The sequence below is a fragment of the Mobula hypostoma genome, chromosome 3 (genome assembly GCF_963921235.1).
Source record: "Mobula hypostoma chromosome 3, sMobHyp1.1, whole genome shotgun sequence".
Lineage (NCBI taxonomy): Eukaryota > Metazoa > Chordata > Chondrichthyes > Myliobatiformes > Myliobatidae > Mobula > Mobula hypostoma.
The window spans coordinates 84,675,764-84,695,734 of record NC_086099.1 but is presented as its reverse complement, the minus strand read 5'-3'; the positions used below and the strand labels follow the sequence as shown (position 1 = coordinate 84,695,734).

At 41.3% G+C, this 19,971-nt stretch overlaps 1 protein-coding gene across 2 annotated transcripts in view; it reads left to right on the top strand.

The window, feature by feature from the left end:
* slit2 (slit homolog 2 (Drosophila)) overlaps positions 1-19,971 on the top strand; it is a 463,208-nt gene that overhangs the window by 398,372 nt on the left and 44,865 nt on the right. For both annotated transcript variants that reach the window (XM_063043381.1, XM_063043380.1), the window contains 2 exons: positions 724-848; positions 7,220-7,317. In XM_063043381.1, coding sequence (XP_062899451.1) covers positions 724-848; positions 7,220-7,317 — 223 coding nt within the window. The remainder of the gene's footprint in view (positions 1-723; positions 849-7,219; positions 7,318-19,971) is intronic.

Here is a 19,971-nt window from a genome sequence, read left to right as displayed (position 1 = left end):
CAAAAAAATTACCTAACCTCTCAACAGATTTGTTTGCCTTGGATCATCAATGTCAAATTGATATATCCGTATAGTTAACGCACTGTTAGTACAAATTATGACGTTAACTACATATTGCATGAGTTTAACCTTAAACTGAAATGTAACTGTGAAATAAATGTCTGTCTTAGAAATGTGGTATTTGACTTCATTGCACATTTTAGATGTATTAATTTATTACTGAATTTATGTTGTTAGAGCATAGTATTTCAGAATGTTCTTCCCCATTTAAAAACTGTATGTGATATAAGCTACATTATATTTGTTGCAGTGGCAGTTATTTCCTTTTCATCTTTCAATTTTAACCAAAAATGTTTTCTGAAGTAAGCAGCAATGTTTCATTAAAATTAGTTTAATTTCAGTGCAGTTAGTTTCAAGCGGAACCCCTGCCTCTCAGATGTTAGTATCATACTAATGACTGAACTCTATAATAAGCCAGAATATCAATCATTAATTTATTTGCAATTTAATTTTTATTCTGTATTAGCTATCTGACGCTGAAGGATTGCAAGCTTAATCAACTCGTTTCATGATTCTAGATTATTCCATTTGTCAAGGTGTTATAAAGCAAACAACAGGGATCAGTGATCAATCATAAAATTAATACAAATATGATTTTTCTGTTCTTATATGTATCTTGCTTGTTTCATTTTCTTAACTTACAAAACTGCTTTATTTTTCAAGGCCCTATTGACATCAACATTCTAGCCAAGTGTAACCCCTGTCTTTCCAACCCCTGTAAAAATGATGGCACTTGCAAAAATGACCCTGTGGATTTCTACAGGTGCACCTGTCCTTATGGATTCAAGGTATGTTCATAATATGAAAAGAAAGATCTCCAGCTCTAGTATGTTATAGTTTCATCATCATTAACAACTAGCCAGTAGCTAACACTTGGCATATTTTATTTAAGATTTACGTCATGTAAAATAACATCAGAGTCTAGTGCTCAACTCGAATGCCACACATAAAATAAGGGGTGATGAATGACAGATGTTTATGGATGAGGACATGCACTGATTTCATGTTTGTTTGTTATTTTATGAAGGAGAAAGTTCATATTCAATCTGTTCTAGTTTTACTCTTGTCACAATTATATGGAGCCATGATGAGACAGTAATTGTTTCCTTAGTTAAGAAAGGATATATTTTCCATTGAGGCCGTGCAGTAATGTTTCACCAGGCTGATTCCTGCGATATTAGAACTGTCATGTGAGGACAGACTAGGTCCACAACGGCCACAATTCATTCAAGTTTACAAGAATGAGAAGTGATTCCATTGAAATAGACAAAAATTCTGATTGGGTCCAACAGACTCGATGCAGGGAGGATGGTGAACCTGTGGAATTCTCTAATCCTAAAGTCTGCCAAGACCAAGTTTGTCAATATATGTAGGAAGAGACAAACAAATGTATTCACACTAAAGATTACAAGCAACATGGTGAGAAAGTGCCAACGTGGTTCTAAGGTAGAAGCTTTGCTGTGATCATATTGAGTGGCAGAACAAGCTCAAGGGGATGAATTACCTACTTCTGCTCCTATTTTTCTATATTTCTGTATTTTTGATTTCCTGGATGTTTCAAGCAAAAACTCCTTACACTTGTCCCTGAAGGTACTGAAATATAAGATCCAGCTATGAACCAAACGGGTGCCAGGGGCTATAGTTGGAAACTCGATCCATTCCCTGTTTAAAGTTCAGTACCTCTCAGACACATCTCTAAGACACATATATTGTCAAATGATGTCAGATGAAGAGGTCAAGACCACCTGTCTGCCCTGTCCAGTGACTGACTCCAGTGTTTTTTCTGTTTCCAACTGTAGTCCTGCCCAACGTTATGACCTAGCTCGGCCTGAAACCCCACTGGACTAAGGTGACAATCATAGGGCAAGCGAATGGGCAGTTTAGAGGAAAAGTTGCTTCCTTTTACTTTAATATTTGCTTTAAAGAATATACATTTTTCAAGTTATTTACTTCAATTTTAACAGTTTTTATGTAACATGTTTATCTTAACCATTCAAAGAACCATTCAAAAATGACAGAATTATCACAGGCATCAAAGGCCTGTCTTCATTTCCCCAGTTCATGATCACCAGAAGAATTACACAGGAGACAGACAGTAGTGATAATCTATAATTTCATATTTCACCAGATATTTATTCAATAGTTTTGCTCGGAGCTGGACTTGGAAATTCCCATGACTATGATTCTCACTGCTAAGGTGGTATTTATCATTAATCCAGTGATTAGTTTGAGCCACGGTTTTCAGAAAGGTAAAGAGATAAATCTTGTCTGTATTTTCCTGTGCGAATTAGTCTTGGTGTATGAAATACCTCAGCCTGTGGGACCCTATTTCTTGGCCTGCACACCTGCTGAGTATTTTAAAATGCACACAAAGGCAATGATTCCACTGCCCAGATCCATCCTAATATCCCCTTGTGTAGATCTTGCAAATTCTAGTAGGGTTACAATTCAAAGTTCAAATAAATTTATTATCAGAGTACATATGTATATGTCACCAGAAACTACCCTGAGATTCACTTCCTTGCAGGCATTCACATTAGAACAAATCAATGAAGATCTACATACAAACAAAGACTAACAACCAGCCAATGTTCGAAACAAGGGCACCAGTGATCATGAGTTTTCATCTCCCACCCCCTGTACCATATTCCCTCACTCTACCTGTAGAATTTTAGCGCTAATGCACTTACAATTTATAGGTGAGTACAGCTTAAAGACATTAGAGAGAAAAACCGGAATAAGTTACAGCCTATTACGTACGGATGTGATAATCTGTCAGCCAGATGTTAATATTGCACAGCTGCTTGTTGCTTGGGAGAAGTATATGTGTGTACAGTTTTGAACATCAATTAATTGTTGCTCACTGTTGTCACACAGACATCATCCCTTGGTATCTCATTTACTCTGTCAGGTCAAGGAGATATGCCAAATTGACCAAACAGAAACTCAGCAGCTGGCGGTTGGCTGTCCTCCAGACAGAATATAAAATAATATATTTCTAGAGTGACAGTTAATAGTGATTTTTAAACCGATGAGTGACAGTAGGTAGTAATTGTAAGGCTGAATATCAAGCTGCAACTTCAAATTATGACCCTTAGCTTTATAAGTATACTTTGGAGTGAATACAATCTGCATTCACAATTGTTATCTGTGGATCCAAATGAGCCTTACTGATTTTTCTCCAAAGACCTACTTAAAATGAAAGAAAAAAGCTTTGCAGCTTCACAGTTTACTGGGGTTTTGAACTTTGAGGAAAATATTCTGTCAATGACTGGTGTATGGAAATCAAGGGAATATGAATCATCCCAAGGAACACTCATCTTCTTCCCAACCTTGACCCCACTTGTCCTTGCCTTGCTATGGTATCTCCATTGTTAATACCTTCCTGTTCAAAAGAGTCCATTCTTCCATCCTAGTTTAATTTATGCTTAAGACCACTACTCTTATCCAGTCACACATGACAGTCAACCTGATCCTTGCCAGAGCTCATCGATTTAAGGCATCGGAACCTTATCTTCAAAAACGTCATCCTTATCCTCCAGCCCATGTAATCTCTAGCACAAAATACTCTGCAGCTGCTGGGGTCAAAGCAACATGCACAACATGCCGGAGGAACTCAGCAGGTTGGGCAGCATCTGTGGAAACGTTGACTGTCCATTTCCACGGATGCTGCCCAACCTGCTGAGTTCCTCCAGCGTGTTGTGCGTGTTGCCACATAATCTCTTCTAGTTAGGTGTCCAAGATCGCTTTTACCACTCTGTCACCTCTGGTTAACCCTGGTTAATTCACTCTCTTCTCTGACATCGCAGAAGTCATACAGACATACGACATAGAACATAGAAAGGGGCCCTTCTGCCTGTTCCATGCTGACCAAAATGCCCATCCAAGCTATTCCCATTTGCCAATGTTATCCCAAATCCTTAAAAACATTTCCTACATGTCCAACTGTCTTTTAAAAGATATTATGTTTTCTACAGTACCTCACTCACTTCCTCTGCCGGCTCATTACATATACTATATACCACATTCTGTGTTTAAGGGATAGTTGTCTCTCAAGTTCCTATTGAATCTTTCCCCTCTCACCCTAAGGCTATGGATGTCCTCTAGTTCTTGAATCCTGAGACTTGGTGGGGGTGGGTGGGGGGGGCAGCATGAATACAGAATGTGGTCGCCCAATCTAAGGACCTCATGATTTCATAAACTTCTGTACGACCACCTCTCAGATTCTTACCCAATAAGGAAAAGTCTTAGCCTGGCCAAACTCTCCCTATAACTCAGTCCTTCAAGTCCTCATAAATTTTTTCTGCTATCGTATAGCAAGGGTGACCCAAACTGAATATAATACTCCAAGTGTGGCCTCACCAGTATCCTGTACAATTGCAACATGACCTTCCAATTTCTGTACCCAGTGCCCTGACTGGTGAAAGCCAGCTTGCCAACAGGATTCTTTACCACACTATCCACCTGTGACTCCATTTTTCAGGGAACCATTTATCTGAACTCCCAAGGTCTCTCTGTTCTACAACCAGGGCTCTGTCATTTACTGTGAAAGTTATACCGTGCTTTAACTTTACAAAATGTCACACCTCCTAGTTATCTGAATTAAGCTGAATTTGCCATTCCTCATCAGCGTCAAATTCTTCATCTATCTCACATCCACTCTGCTTGAGTCTCTTTTACAAGACCTTCCGACTTCCTCCTTCCCATTTCAGCGATCTCTTTGTCTGCTGGCTACTTGACTTCGCATTTCATCACATCTTCTAAATTTTCCTCCATGCTCCATTGAGTGCAAAATATGAAACAATTCTGTGCACTTTGCAAAACTTCCCAAAGAGTATTACATAATCTGGCTGTTCAATAAAATCTACTGAATAGCCTATGTTGTGATGCTTATAAACAAACAAAAGACGCCATAGAAAGTTCAATCTTTGTCCAGTTCAGTATCTTTTTAAATAATAAGCAAAATTGGTTTAAAATATAACATTTTAAATTTTGTAGTGTAAATTTTACCATCTTGTCACTTTCTTTTTCTTTCAATCCAATCCTTCCCCTTGTATTTTACTTTCAGTACCTATTCGGACATTGTCTTCTCTTCCTCTAATTTATGCTTCCTTCACAGATCTTGCAGTGTTAATTTCACAGATGTTGGGCTTGATAAGGGACACAACGTTGCCTGCCCAATTCACTCAGTCCCTCTGCATGTTTGTAATGTTACCACCAACTTCCGATATTTGCCTGATCCCAATTGGCACCATCAACTCCCCCACCTCCCTCCCAACGCCCTCCAGTCAAAATGCCACTATTACTAATGCCTATTACTAGAGTCTCCCACCCCCTGATCTTATCCACATCCAATGTTTGAATTCCCAGTCATACCTCCATAGCCGAAGAACAGGTCCTCTGAAATTATACCTACCTAAGCTCAGCCACAAGTGGGAGATCCGGGAACCATGTTTCCTTTGCCCAGTCACGTCATGTCCAAATGCTCTGAATACCAGAAATGAGCACTGCTGTCTGATTGTTATGTCCCCTCGTAGATAGATCCATTAGGTGCACCAGCATTTCTTTCTTCCAATCTGGTTGGCGTTTTTCCATTCATTACCTTTAGGAAATAACTAACAATATGATTTAGCTGGGCAGTGAGCTGGAGTGACCAAGGAATTTTTGACTAGTTTGAGTGACTCTTGCAATTTTAGAAACATTTAGATGCTGGAAATCCAATGTAAAACACACAAAATGTTGGGGGAAATTAACAGGTCAGGCAGCATCTATGGAAATGAATAAACAGTAGGCATTTCAGGCCACGGTCCTTCTTCAAGACTGAAAAGTGGTGGGGGGGGGAGCGGAGGGATGCCAGAATAAAAAGGTGGGGGGAGGGGAAGGAGGGTAGCTGGAAGGTAATAGGTGAGAATGGTAAAGGGCTGGAGAATTTTAAACTTTCCAGCACATGAGCAAGAGAAGATGTAAGGATAACGCCAGAAAATAACTCATTAAAACGTGGAGATTTCAGCTCAATTAACAGGAGAAATATTGTGTATTTTAACCACAAAGACATATTCAATGTCATCGGTATGTGTCAGCTGTTGTATGTACATAGTACATACGTGTGTTGTTGTATCAATTGCACTTGATCATGTATCAAAAAGTATATGACCAGCAAGGAAACAACAGGCTTCCACTCCCTTCATTCTTACCCAGGCTAAACACTTCAACTGATGCCTTGTAATCTTGTTCACTGCCATAAATGGTCAGCAAAATGTTGCAGAGTATGTGATCCACTTGTAGTGACAACCATAATGAAATTGGAGCATGAGAGCTCTGCGATTGGCTGTAGTGCATGAGAACCAGCTGGACTGCTTCCTGTTGATCTCACTGATGGATTACACTAATCAGAATCAGAATTACTTTATTGCCAGTATGTGAAACATACCAGAATTGATTGTGATCCAGTGCCAAGCATAAGACACAGGACAATACCATAACAGACAACACAACAGCAATAAACAATTTACAAGACAATAATGCAAACAGCCTCGAGCAATCAAAATTAGCAGAATGGTCACATGCGCAAATGGGAATAATCAAATTTAAATAGATGTGAATTTCAATAGATTAAATAGTTATCAACAGAACAAGGAGAGCAGGAAAGACCATTGAATGGATGTTGTGCAGGGACAGTTAGGAAAACACATTTGAATGAGTTTAGTTGAGAAAGAAGCTTCAGGAAAGAATGGGTTTATTTATGCATTTATGTTATATAGTATCAATAAAAAAGTAACCTTCAGCTGTTCAAAGTTGCATAAAATATCCATATTAAATGCTTTGTAATCAACACGTTGCTCAACTGTTTAAACATTAACCCTGTTTAATCTTGGTAGTATTGGCCCTCTGTTGACACTAATTAGTTTCTTTGTTAATTTTAATAAAAATATTTTCTAAATCATTACTGCGACTGCTCTGTGTACCAATATTAAGAGTACAACTGAAATTAGATTTCATCTCCACTCCTCTGATGCCAGTTTCTGTTGGGGTGCCATGATACCCATACAAAAGGGAGCTTTGCCCTTCATCTTACAGTAACTGTCAGGCTGTTCGTACTAGTTTGCTGTCGTGTTCAGTGGTTTTATATTTGACTCCTCCATATTTTATTCCTCTTCAGGGACAGGATTGTGATGTTCCAATCCATGCCTGCGTTAACAGTCCTTGCCAAAATGGCGGAACCTGCAATCTGAAAGAGGGAGAAAAAGACGCATTCTGGTTTGTATAGTTTTCATCATTGTAAATGAAGAAATGCATTTTCTAGAAGTCTGGAAATTGCTGACTGACTACAATTGAGGAACCTGACATGTACTCTCTGAGGATAAAGTAAATTTTATGCATCAATAAATTATTTGAAAGGAATTTAAAATTATTATTTGAACAGAATAAATTATTTGAACAGAATTTTTTTTCTCTATTCTGTCAGTGCTTTGATCTAATAATGCAAAATGTACGCATATACATCTAAGTCTTGTAATTTCTGAAGCAAAAGTACCTGAGAGAGTTCTTATGCAGGTGGAATTTAAATGAAGCTGAAATTGATGAGCAAAGAAATATTTTATCTCTTCATTAAAGAGCAACTCAAAACCATAAAAGTGATGATTTTATTAATCTGCAACAGAGATGTGAAAGAGAACTGGAACTAATGAAAAATTAGTGCAGTGAAACAGAAAATTAAAGTCTTTCTTTCTCAGATCACTGCTCTATAACCAATAATCACCTTGTGAAAATTGCTGCTTCTAAATATTAATAAAGATTCAGTTTAATTAGAAAATGAAAGTTTCCAACTTTTCCTTCAACAAATTAAATAGTATTGATGAAGAGCCTAAAAACAACTTCTATTCTAATATTTTGATTTGTTTGGGGTTCCAATAACACCATCATTAACAATCTACATGTATCCTTGCTCTATTTATATTTAATGTGCTATTTTAACAAAGCTGAATTAGATTTATTTGGAAGGCAATCCAGCTGAGTAGATATCTGAGTAGCAAAATAACAAGACAATAATGATCCACCTCCATCCTCCAGCAGGAAGGCCTCAAAGTTCTCTCTTTCTGGACACCAGAACCTACCAGTTCCGCTCCTCGGCCCAGCAGAACTTGTCCTCACTCTAAGTTATTTCTCCTTTGGCTCCTCCCCTTCTTTCAAACAAAAGGTTTAGCCATGAGCACTCACATGGGTCCCAGTTATGCCCGCCTTTTTGTCGCCTACTCTGGCCCCCACTTTTCCTACACTAATTTGACGACTGCATTAGTGCTACTTCCTGCACCCATGTGGAACTCATCAACTTCATCCACTTTGCCTCCAACTTTCACCCTGCCCTTAAATTCACCTGGTCCATTCCCAACACCTCCCTCCCCTTTCTCAACCTCTCAGTCTCTATCTCTGGACACAGCTTAACTACTGATGTCAACTATAAACCCACGCACTCTCACAGCTACCTGGACTATGCCTCCTCCCAACCTGCTGCTTGTAAAAACTCCATCCCCTTCTCTCAATTCCTCTGTCTGTGCTGCATCTGCTTTCAGGATGAGGCTTTGCATTGCAGAATGAAGGAGATGTCCTCCTCCTTTAAAGAAAGGAGCTTCCCTTCCTCCACCATCAATGCTGCCCTCAACAGCATCTTTTCTATTTCACACATGTCTGCTCTCACCCCATCCTTCCGCCACCCTACCAGGGATAGGGTTCCTCTTGTCCTCACCTACCACCCACCAGCCTCAACGTCCAGCACATAATTCTCCACAACTTCCGCCATCTCCAATGGGATCCCATCACCAAGCACATCTTTCCCTCCGCCCCACTTTCTGCCTTCCGCATGGATCACTCCCCACGTGTCTCCTTATCCAATCGTCCCTCTGCACAGATCTTTTTCCTGGCACTATCCTTGCAAGCGGAACAAGTGCTACACCTCCTCCCTTACCACCATTCAGGGCACAAAACAGTCCTTCCAAGTGAGGCAACACTTCACCTGTGAGTCTGTTGGGGTCAGCTACTGTATCCGATGCTCCCGGTACAGCCTCCTATTCATTGGTGAAACCCGACATAGATTGAGAGACCGCTTCGCCAGCACCTACGCTCCGTCTGCCAGAAAAAGCAGGATCTCCTGATGGTCATCCATTTTAATTCCACTTCCCTTTCCCATTCTGGTATGCATATCCATGACCTCTTCCACTGTCGCCACACTCAGGTTGGGGGAGTAACACCTTATATTCTGTCTGGGTAGCCTCCAATCTGATGGCATGAACATTGATTTCTCGAACTTCCAGTAATGGACTCCCCTCCCCATTCTCTTCCAAAATTCCCCATCTCCTTTTCCCTCTCTCACTTTATCTCCTTGCCTGACCATCACCTCCCTCTGGTCCTCCTCCACCCTTTTCTTTCTTCCATGGCCTTCTGTCCTCTCTGATTGGATTCCCCCTTCTCCAGCCATGTATGTCTTTCACCAGCTTCACCCCTCCCCCTCCTGGTTTCACCTATCACCTTGAGTTTCTCTCCCCTCATCTTCTTCTCTCCAGTCCTGCCGAAGGGTCTCAGCCCAAAATGTCGACTGTACTCCTTTCCATAGATGCAGCCTGGCCTGCTGAGTTCCTCCAGCATTTTGCGTGTGTTGCTCAGACAATAATGATAAGGGGTTTCAATCACCCTGATATTTGCTATACCGCTAACAGTGGGTAATGAACTCTTGGAATGCATTTGAAAGAACTTCTTCAATCAAATTATAGCAAATTGACCAAGAGGAGAGGAGCACTGGTCTTCTGCATAGGAAATAAATTTGGTCAAATGAAAAGAGCAGGAGGGGGGAGGGGAGAACATTTTAACTTAAGAAGGAATAGATCCTATGAGAAGCCAAAACATTAGCCAAGTATTGATGTGAAAGAAAATTGTATAATTCTAAATGAATAGTTAATGAATGTCTTTTTCACTCAAGGACTATGTTTGCAGGAAAGTTCGGCAGGCTTAGTGCTCTCTCTCTCTCAGTTTTATCATGTGTTATGTGCTGATTATTAGGACGTCAGTGTATTGATCATGATTGAACAGTTTGTTAATGGCACTAAAATTTGGAGTGTGGTTGGTTGCATGGAAGGAAAAGAAGGATATTAGTGGCTTGGTTGGGTGGTACAAGAGTTGCTAATGGAGCAACCCAGAATGGTGTGAGGTGATGCATTTGGGGAGAGAATACAAGGCAAGGGAACACAAGGCAAAGATGGAACAAAAGGACTCTGGCAAATGAATACTTGAAAGCAACACTGTTTAGTGACATCATTAAGAAAACATATTGAAGGCATAAATATAAACAGAAGAGACTCAGTAGGTGCTGGAAATCCAGAGCAACACATACAAAATGTTGGAGGAACTCAGCAGATCAGGCAGTATCCATGAAAAAGAATAAACAGTTGACACTTTGAGCCAAGATCCTTTCTCAGGACTGGGAAGGAAGGGGGAAGACATCTGAATATGAAGGTAGGGGGAGGGGAAGGAGGATAAACTGGAAAGTGATGGGCAAAGCCCGGTGGTAAGGAAGGGTAAAGGGCTGGAGAAGAGGGAATCTGATAGGAGAGGAGTGTTGACCATGTGAGTAAGGGAAGAAGGACGGACACCAGGGGAAGATGATAGGCAGGAAAGGAGAAGTGGTATGAGGCCAGAGTGGGGAATAGAAGAAGAGGGAAGGGAAAAGAGTGCAGGAAGGAGAAATCGATATTCATGCCATCTGGTTGGAGGCTACCTAGGCAGAATATGAGGTATTCCTCCTCCACCCTGAGAGTGACCTCATCATAGCAAATGAGGAGGCCATGGGCCAACATGTTGGAGCAGGAGAGGAGATAGGAAGTGAAATAGTTGTCAACAGGATGTTCCACTTTTGGCAGATGGACTGAAGTTGTTCAACAAAGCACCCCCCAGCTTCTGGCAGGTTTCACCAGTGTAGAGGAGGCTGCGTCAGCAGTACTGGGCACAATAGATGATCCCCCACAGGTTCGCAGTTGAAGTGTTGCCTCACCTGGGAAGACTGTTTGAGGCCTTGAATGGAAGTAAGGGAGGAGGTGAATGGGGAGGTGTAGCATTTCTGTTGTTTGCAGGGATATGTGCCAGGAGGGAGATTAGTGGGGAGGGACAGTCGGAGAATGGAATCACAGAAGGAGCAATCCTTGTGGATAGTGAAGAGTTGGGGAGAGGTAAAGATGTGCTTGGTGGTAGGATCCCGTTGAGGGTGGTGGAAGTTGTGGATAATGATGTGTTGGATGCAGAAGCTCATGGACTGGTAGGTGAGGATAAGGGGAACTTTATCCCTGTTAAGGCAGCACGAAGATGGAGTGAGCATGGATGTCCAGGAAATGGAGGAGATGTGGGAGAGGGCAGCATCACTGGTGGACCAATAAAACCATAAATGCCCTTCTTGGCCTGGTATGGATTATAAGAACAAAAATACACTGTGTGACCCAATGGTTAGGCCAGGGCTGGATTATTGTATCCATTTCTGTTCTCTAAACAGCGTGAAAAATGTGATAGCATTAGAGATCGTGCTGAGATTTATGACAGTGTTCTCAAAAATGATGCAACTGGAAAATTATAATTATGAGGAAACCTGGAATATAGGAGACTGAGGTGAGATTTAATTGAGGTACCGTAAATGCAAGTGAGGGGCCTAGGCAAAGGGAACAGGGGAAACCTTTCCTTTCATGTAGCGGGGAACACAAATTTAAGCCAAGTGTTGGAAAGGTGAGAGGAGAGTTGAGGATTTTGTTTTGTATACAGAGCAGCGAGAATCTGAGTCTGCCTGAAAGGTAGCAGAAACCCTTATCACGTTTAAGATGCAGTTGGATAAACAGCTGAAAGGGTAACCTGCAAGGTTGTAGTGCGAGAATTGGTAATTGTCTCCATTTGTCCAGCTTTGATAGAATATTCTGAATACATTTCTCTAGTTTTATGTTTTTGAATTATTCCACAAATCAAAAGTATCCTCAAAAGCATTATTCAAATGAGCAGCGGGAAAGCAACCTCACATGCTAATATAACACAGAGGCTTGAAAACCCTCTGTGCCAAATTGAAGATACATTCTAAACATCCCAACTGAGAAGGATCTGTGCATGGGACGATCAATTTGACCTTCATGTATTTCCACAGCTGACCAGAGTTGAACTGGATCTTCATTGGCTTTGATATATCTCCTGACTCTGCACAGAATAATGTGCAGTATTCTTCAGGAAATGTTTTCTGGCATGGTTGGCTAGGAGGTAATAGTTTTGTTGTGTGTCAGAACATAAAATGAAAAAAAAAACGTTGATCCGTTGCACCAGGGCAGATAAATATCCTCTGAGCTTCAAAGATCTCAGAATCTTAAATAAGAACTTAAAATGAGTGCTGCTACATGCTCATAAATTATGAAGCAGTGCTCTCAATTAGTTTAATAATTCCACATGAGAATGACAATTAATTCATCAAGGTTGTTAAGTATACGTGCAGTTTCATACTTGCATGCATCATTAAGGTAATAAAGATCATTATTTTTTCCTGTGAAAGGATTAACTGGCTACAGTTCTTGCATCAGGATGTTTTTATATAGCCATTGATTTCTATTCAGTTATTCCATTACTTACACTAAATGTGCTAAACTCTTTAATGAGATGTTCTTCCAGAAAGAGTGAAAATTTACATTAAGATTTTTTTTTCATTTAAGTATCTGACCCACTGAGAAATATCCCTGCATTAATTTCATAATGCAAATGTAATGCTTCATCATAGGGATACACAATGGCCCCATATCTTTGATTCCAGTGAAGTAATGGAATGGACTTTTTGGCTGCTTATGATTGAGCAATGTGTGTCCATTGGGCATAACTGTTCAAAATGATGGTAATTTGTTCATGCATAGATAATACAGGCAACTCATTTGCATTAGTCCTCAGATTCAGAAATTGGCTTTGTAGCTTGCAATTTGTGTGCCAAGTTGGTTCCAAAATGCTGTTCATTACAAGGATACTCATTTGTGCTGAGAATTAGAATTTTCATCTGCTCCTAATCTGGCTGCAGCCCTGGTTTCCTGCCTGCAGATTTATTCTGCCAATCACAAAATTGGACAGCACTCAAAAGGTCTTTGCACAAACTGAGATATCCATTACATTTTGTAGCAGCCTTTGTAACTGCTACTCCCTCATCCAGTCACCTACAGACGACTGGCAACGATCAGGACGCTGATTTGCAAATCTGTGGGTTAACTGAGTATTCTCTTTCCTGGCCTAATCCTGCTGTGTTCAGTCAGTTTGTGTCAGCCTGGAGTTTCCCCTGGTTGTAGTGATCTGTTATCGGGTTTGGCCTCTGGGGAGGTGCCTTTTCAACTGGGCATTTATTGCCAAAAACCCCATCAAGTTGAAGGTGGCTCTGGTGTTCAGTCTTGGCCTTGACCTTAATATGGGGCATAACTGGGCTGCACTGGTGCAGTACAACATTTTTCTGGAACCCCCCTGGATATTGAGCAGAGAAGGCAGCAGGAAGTATTGCTGTCCACTTGAGCATGTGTCAGCAGCCTTAACAACTCTGGAGATTGGAGGATAAATGGTAGAAGTAAAGCTCTGTGCAGATAATTGGTAACTGGTAAAGCACAGTGGGGAAATTGGGCTCAGGCAGTAGCTCCTGCTCCCACTTGCTGGTGCAGGAACTCAGTGAGGACAGGACAGGATGATATTGATCAGTTGGTATTTAATCCGGATAAGTGCTATGTAATGCACTATGGGAGATCAAATAAGGATAGGACATGTACAAAAAATGGTAGTGCCTTGGGTGCTATTGAGGAACAGAGGGGCTTTCCTGTTCATGTCCAAAAGTCCCTGAAAGGAGCAGCACAGCTAGATAAATTGATGAAGGTATATGAGATATTTGCCTTCATTAAATGGGGCATGGAATACAAGAGCAAGGAAAAATGTTATAGAACTTCATTAAGCCACAATTGTACTTCGTACACATTACTTAGAGCAGCTTGTGCTTGAGCATATTTGGGGAAAGGCTATCTTAGATTGGGTGTTGTTTAATAACCCAGATCTTATTAGAGAGCTTAATGTAAAGAAACCCTTAGGAGGTAGTGATCATAATATGATTGAATTTATACTGCAGTTTGGGAGGGAGAAGCATAACTCACTTATATCAGTATTGCAATGGAATAAAGAGAATTACAGAGGTGTGAAAGAGGAACTTGCCCAAGTGGATTGGAGGAGGATACTGGTGGGTATTACGGCAGAGCAGAGATGGCTGAAGTTTCTGGGAATAGTTCACAAGGTGCAGGATAGATATGTCCAACAGAAGAGGTTGTTCTCAGATGGCAGAGCTAGGCAACTATGGCTGACAAGGGAAGTTAAGAACTGCATAAAAGCCAAGGAAAGGGCATATAAGGTAGAAAAAGTGAGTGGGAAGTTGGATGATTGTGAAGCTTTTAAAAGGCAACTGAAAAAGCTATAAGGAGGGAAAAGATGAAATTTGAGGGCAGACTAGCCAATAATATAAAGAAGGATATCAAAAGTTTTTTTCAGTTATATAAAGAATAAAAGTGGGGTGAGAGTTGATATTAGACCACTGGAAAATAATGCTGGTGAGGAAGAAATGGGGGACAAAGAAATGTTAGCTGAATTTAATAGGTACCTTGCATCTGTCTTTGCGGTGGAAGACACTAGCAGTGTGCCAGAAGTCAGTGAGTGTCAGGGAGCAGGAGTGAATGCCACCCTGAGTCCTGAAAGAGGTTGCTGAAGAGATAACAGCAACCTATACAGCTCATGATCTTTTGAGAATCACTTGATTTTGGCATGGCCCTGGAGGACTGGACGATTGCAAATATCACTCCATTCTTCAATAAGGGAGGAAAGCAAAAGAAAGGAAATTACAGGCCGGTTAGCTTAACTTCAGTGGTTGGGAAAGTGTTGGGGTGTATTATTAAGGACGAGGTTTCGAGGTACTTGGAGACGAACGCTAAAATAAGTCAGCATAGTTCTTGTAAAGGGAAATCTTGCCTAACAAATCTGTCAGAGTTCTTTGAGGAAGTAACAAGCAGGGTAGACAAAGGAGATGTAGTGGATGTCACTTACTTGGATTTTCAGAAGCTGTTTGATATGGTGCCACACATGAGGCTGTTTAACAAGGTAAAATCCTGTGGGATTACAGGAGAGATACTGGCATGGATAGCAGAATAGCTGATAGGCAGGACGCAGCGAGTGGGAATAAAAGAGGCCTTTTCTGGTTGGCTGCCTGTGACCTGTGCTCCTCAGGGGTCAGTATTGGAACCGCTACTTTTCACATTGTTTATCAATTATTTAGATGATGAAAATGATGGCTTTGTGACAAAGTTTGCGGAAGATATGAAGATAGGTGGAGGGGTAGGTAGTGCTGAGGAAGCAAAGTGATTGCAGCAGGACTTAGACAAATTAGAAGAATGGGCAAAAAAAGTGGCAGATGGAATACAGTGTTGGGAAATGTATGATAATGTATTTTGGTAAAAGAAAGAATAGTGTGGACTATTATCTACATAGGGAGAAAGTTCAAACATCAGGGGCGCAGAGGGACTTAGGAGTCCTTGTGCAAGGCTCCCAGAAGGTTGAGTTGGCAGTAAAGAAGGCAAGTGCAATGTTGGCATTTATTTCAAGGGGAATAGAATATAAAAATAAGAAAATAATGCTGACCCTTTATAAGACAGTAGTCAGACTGCACTTTGATTATTGTCAACAGTTTTGGGCCCCATTTCTCAGAAAGGATGTGTTGTCATTGGAGCGAGTCCAGAGGAAGTTCATGACGATGATTCTGGGAATGAAGGGGTTAACAGACGAGCATTTGGCAGCTTTGGGCATGTACTTGCTGGAATTTAGAAGAATGCGTGGGGATCTCATCGAAACCTACTGAATGTTGAAGGGACTAAAAAGGGTAGATGTGGAGAGTATGTTTCCTATGGTGGGGGGTATCCAGAACTAGAGGGCACAGCCTCAAATTGAGGAGCAACCCTTTAGGACAGAGGTAAGGAGCAGTTTTTTTAGCCAGAAAGTCATAAATCTGGGCAATGCTCTGCCACAGACTGCGGTGGAGGCCAAGTCCGTGGGTATATTTAAGGTGGAAGTTGATTGTTTCCTGATTGGGCAGGGCATCAAAGGATATGCTGAGAAAGCAAGTGTATGGGGTTGAGTGGGATCTGGGATTAGCCATGATGGAATGGCAGAGCAGATTCAATGGGCTGAATGGCCTAATTCTGATGTCTTATAGTCTTATAGGAAGGACCTAATTGCACTGGAGACTCTTCAGGATCGATGTTTCCTCTAATTTGTAATGACCAGTGTGTGCAAAAATCTTGCATGTGCTGTGCAAATTTTTGCCCAGTGACAACGTGTGCACGGAATAATTTCTCCAATAAAAACAGTATAAATAAGCCAGTTCTAAAATCTGCAGACGAATCATCACAACTTCCACGTTATCAACACTGTCCACATCAGAAACCGGAAACAAAACAAAATGTACTTAACATGCCAACGAGGTAGAGGGTGACAACCTTTTGTGCACAGTTTAAATTCCTTAGTGCGTTAGTAGCAAAAGATGTGTGCACACACGTTAGAGAGAACATTGGTCAGGAGTTGCCTGGGATGAATCATTCTAGTTCGGACAAGAGACTAGATAGGCCAGGTTTGTTTTGCTTGAAGTAGAGAAGACTGAGAGGAGACTGGGTACAGAGTTACAAAATATTGAGGACAGAAATAGGATAGATACTAGGAAATGTTTCATGGCAGATACAATAATACTAAAGCTAAAGTGCATAGCCTAGGGAAAGGAGTAAGATGTTTAGAGGGGATCTCAGGAAGAATGTTTCCACCCAGAGGGTGGTTGGAATCTGGAATGCACAGTCTGAGTGGAAAATGGAAGCAGCAACAACATTTAAGAAGCATTTAACCAAACAAGTCTTGGAAGGCTACAGACCAAGTGCTGGTAAATGGGATTGGTACAGGTAGTGACTTGATTTTCAGCATGGACATGGCGGACTGAAGGGTGTACTTCTGTGCTCTATGACTCTGTGATGGGACCTTGAGGTACTGGCGACAGGTCCACACATGCTCAGGCATGTCCAGATCTGAAGTGTTTGGTTTGATATGGAATAGAGGTTGCTTGCTGCAGTGAATAGAGGTAGAGGTAATGCTGGAGACCAAAACATAGCCCTCACTCGTCATGAATATGTTTTCTCTGTTACACTGGATTTCTTTTACATGATTGGTTTCTGCACTATCCATGGAGACACTCCCCTCCATTACTCGTTATAGTAACCCTACATAACTGTAACTTTAAAAGGCATCTTCTTTCAGTGAATCCCTCTGTGATTCCCTTGTCTATTCATTGCTTTCCATTAATCTCCCTCCTGGCACAATTTCTGCAAGTGAGAAAAATGCTACACCTGCCCATTTACCTCCTCTCTCACCTTCATGCATGGCCGGAAACGGTCCATCCAGGGCCGGAAACAGTTTATCCAGGTGAGGCAGCACTTCCCCTGTGAACCTGTTGGGATCGTCTATTGTACCAGTGCTCCGGATGCAGCCTCCTCTATTTTGGTGAGACCGACATAAATTGAAGGACCACTTTGTCAAGCACCTCTAAAAAGACACCTTTCAAGTACACCCATCAAAAGCGAACTTTTGGGTGGCCAACCATTTTAATTCCTATCCCCATTCCTGTTCTGACATGTTGATACATGCCCTCCTCTTCTGCCACAATGAGACCACACTCAAAATGGAATACCAGCACCTCATATCCCATCTATTAGCCTCCAACCTGATGGTATAAACATAGATTTCCACTCCCGGTAATTTTTCCTCTTTTTTTCTTTTCCCCTCCGCTTCACTTTTCTTCAAAGGTTCATTTACTATCAAGTTAATTCCCCATTCTGGCCTTTCCTCTTCTCCTCGCCCCTGGTGCTCCCTCCTCCTTCTCTTCTCTCTTCTCTCCTATCAGGTTCCTTCTTCTCTAGCACTTTAAACTACCCAACCACCTGGTTTCACCTATCACCTTCTAGCTTGGCCTCCTTCCCCTCCCACCACCTTTTAACACTGGTGTTTTCTCCCTTCTTTTCCAGTGTCTTGGCCCGAAATGTTGACTGTTTGTTCATTTCCATAGATGCTGCCTGACCTGCTGAGTTCCTGCAGTATTTTGTTTGTGTTGTTCTGGATTTCCAGCATCTGCGGAATCTCGTGTTCATCTTCTTTCAAATTTGTTCATTACTTTTTATAAACTGGACTTGCGTGTGATTTGCTGTATCCTTTTCTGATGAGCTTGTATTAGCAGTCTTAGCAGTAGTTGCCAGATTGCCCACACTGTGAAGTTGGCTTTGTTAAGCCCCGGAAGTCGAAAAGCAACCAAGCAGGTGCTAATGGCAACCTTTCTTCATTACACCAGGTCAACAAATTCAGTGATGCACTAGCATTAAGGAAATTATATTAATACCTTCATAGTGGTAGCCCTGTGGAATCTGAATTATTTCCATCCTGAGATGGATTTGCAAATCTTCAAAAAAGTACCACTTGACCAGCACAAGGATTGGCAGCGAGGCATCTCCGAATGGCCCAGTTCTGCTCCTATATCTTATGGTCTTACTTTGTTGCTACCTCCGCATTGCATCCAACAAATTCATTACAGAGTATTATTTCTAGGGAAACTGACAGCAATGCCTCTCTTACTTAACAGCAGCGCCGTTGGGAAATCAGTTTCTATACTGATAACGGCTATTCAACACCTCATCCTCCTTTGGCAAAAAAAAATGTACCTCTAGTAGCAAAACCATAAGTGGTGGTGTTGGGCATAGGAAGAGTAAAGGAGACAGTGACTGGAGGAAGGGAAGGTAGTGAAAGGGTGAGATGTTGTGATTACAGTAACCAAGCTACCTAGACTGACTGACAAGCTGGCTGACTTCCTGAAACCATATGTTGTAGCCACTGGGGTGCCTTAGAGTGGTTGTCAACATTGGCAACTCAGTAATGGTAGCAGGAGACTTTAAAGAATACCCCTTGCTGTTCATTTGGGCAGTTAGATAGTGTCATGGGGTTACTTTCTAGTGTCAAATTTGGCAGTATGCAGTTAGCACTGATGTCTTACTGCTTTTTTTGGGACCCAAATTCAATCTTGGCATCCAGTGCCGTCTGTCCAGTTTACTCATTCCTGTTGTGACCTTTACATTCCTTTACATTCTCAAATTGTTAAGTAAGTAGAACAAATTATCCTGCTTTTTAATTAGTTAATACCAATGTTTGCTAATAATGAGATTGCCATGACTTCTTAAGTCCCTTCACTGTATATTCAGGACAGAGGCAGGTGTTGTTATTGATTCTATAAGTGCAGATATAGATATTCCCACCAGCATTGTCCTCACAATCGTCATTGCTCACTGCATAATTCTCACCTTTAAATCCATCAGAAGCTGAGCACCTGAAGAAACAGGTGCTCATATTCTGTTTCCTCAGGTGCTTAAGGGCTGATGGTTTCGAAGGTGTGAACACTTAATGCAGGCAAGTGACAAAAAGATCAAAGAGGGATCGATGGGCATGTGAGAGAGAACAAGGTCCAGGGTGCAGGGAGATAAAGGGATGGAACTGATGAGATTGCTCTGCATCTGTCATAATGAACTAGTAAGAACTAAGTCAATCTTGCATTCAGCTCGCTTAACTTTGCCGAGAAATTGCACCCATTTTTATGTAAAAGTCACATTAAGAATGCAATTTTGTGCATGCATGCACTGACATGTTTGTATCCATTTACTACAGAAGATCCAGCCTCTTCCAAAGAAAAATTGGATTGTGCATTCTTGCAGCTCTGATGGAAAGATCATATACTGATGCATTTCCCATGGGTTTGCACACATGTGCCCTTGCACC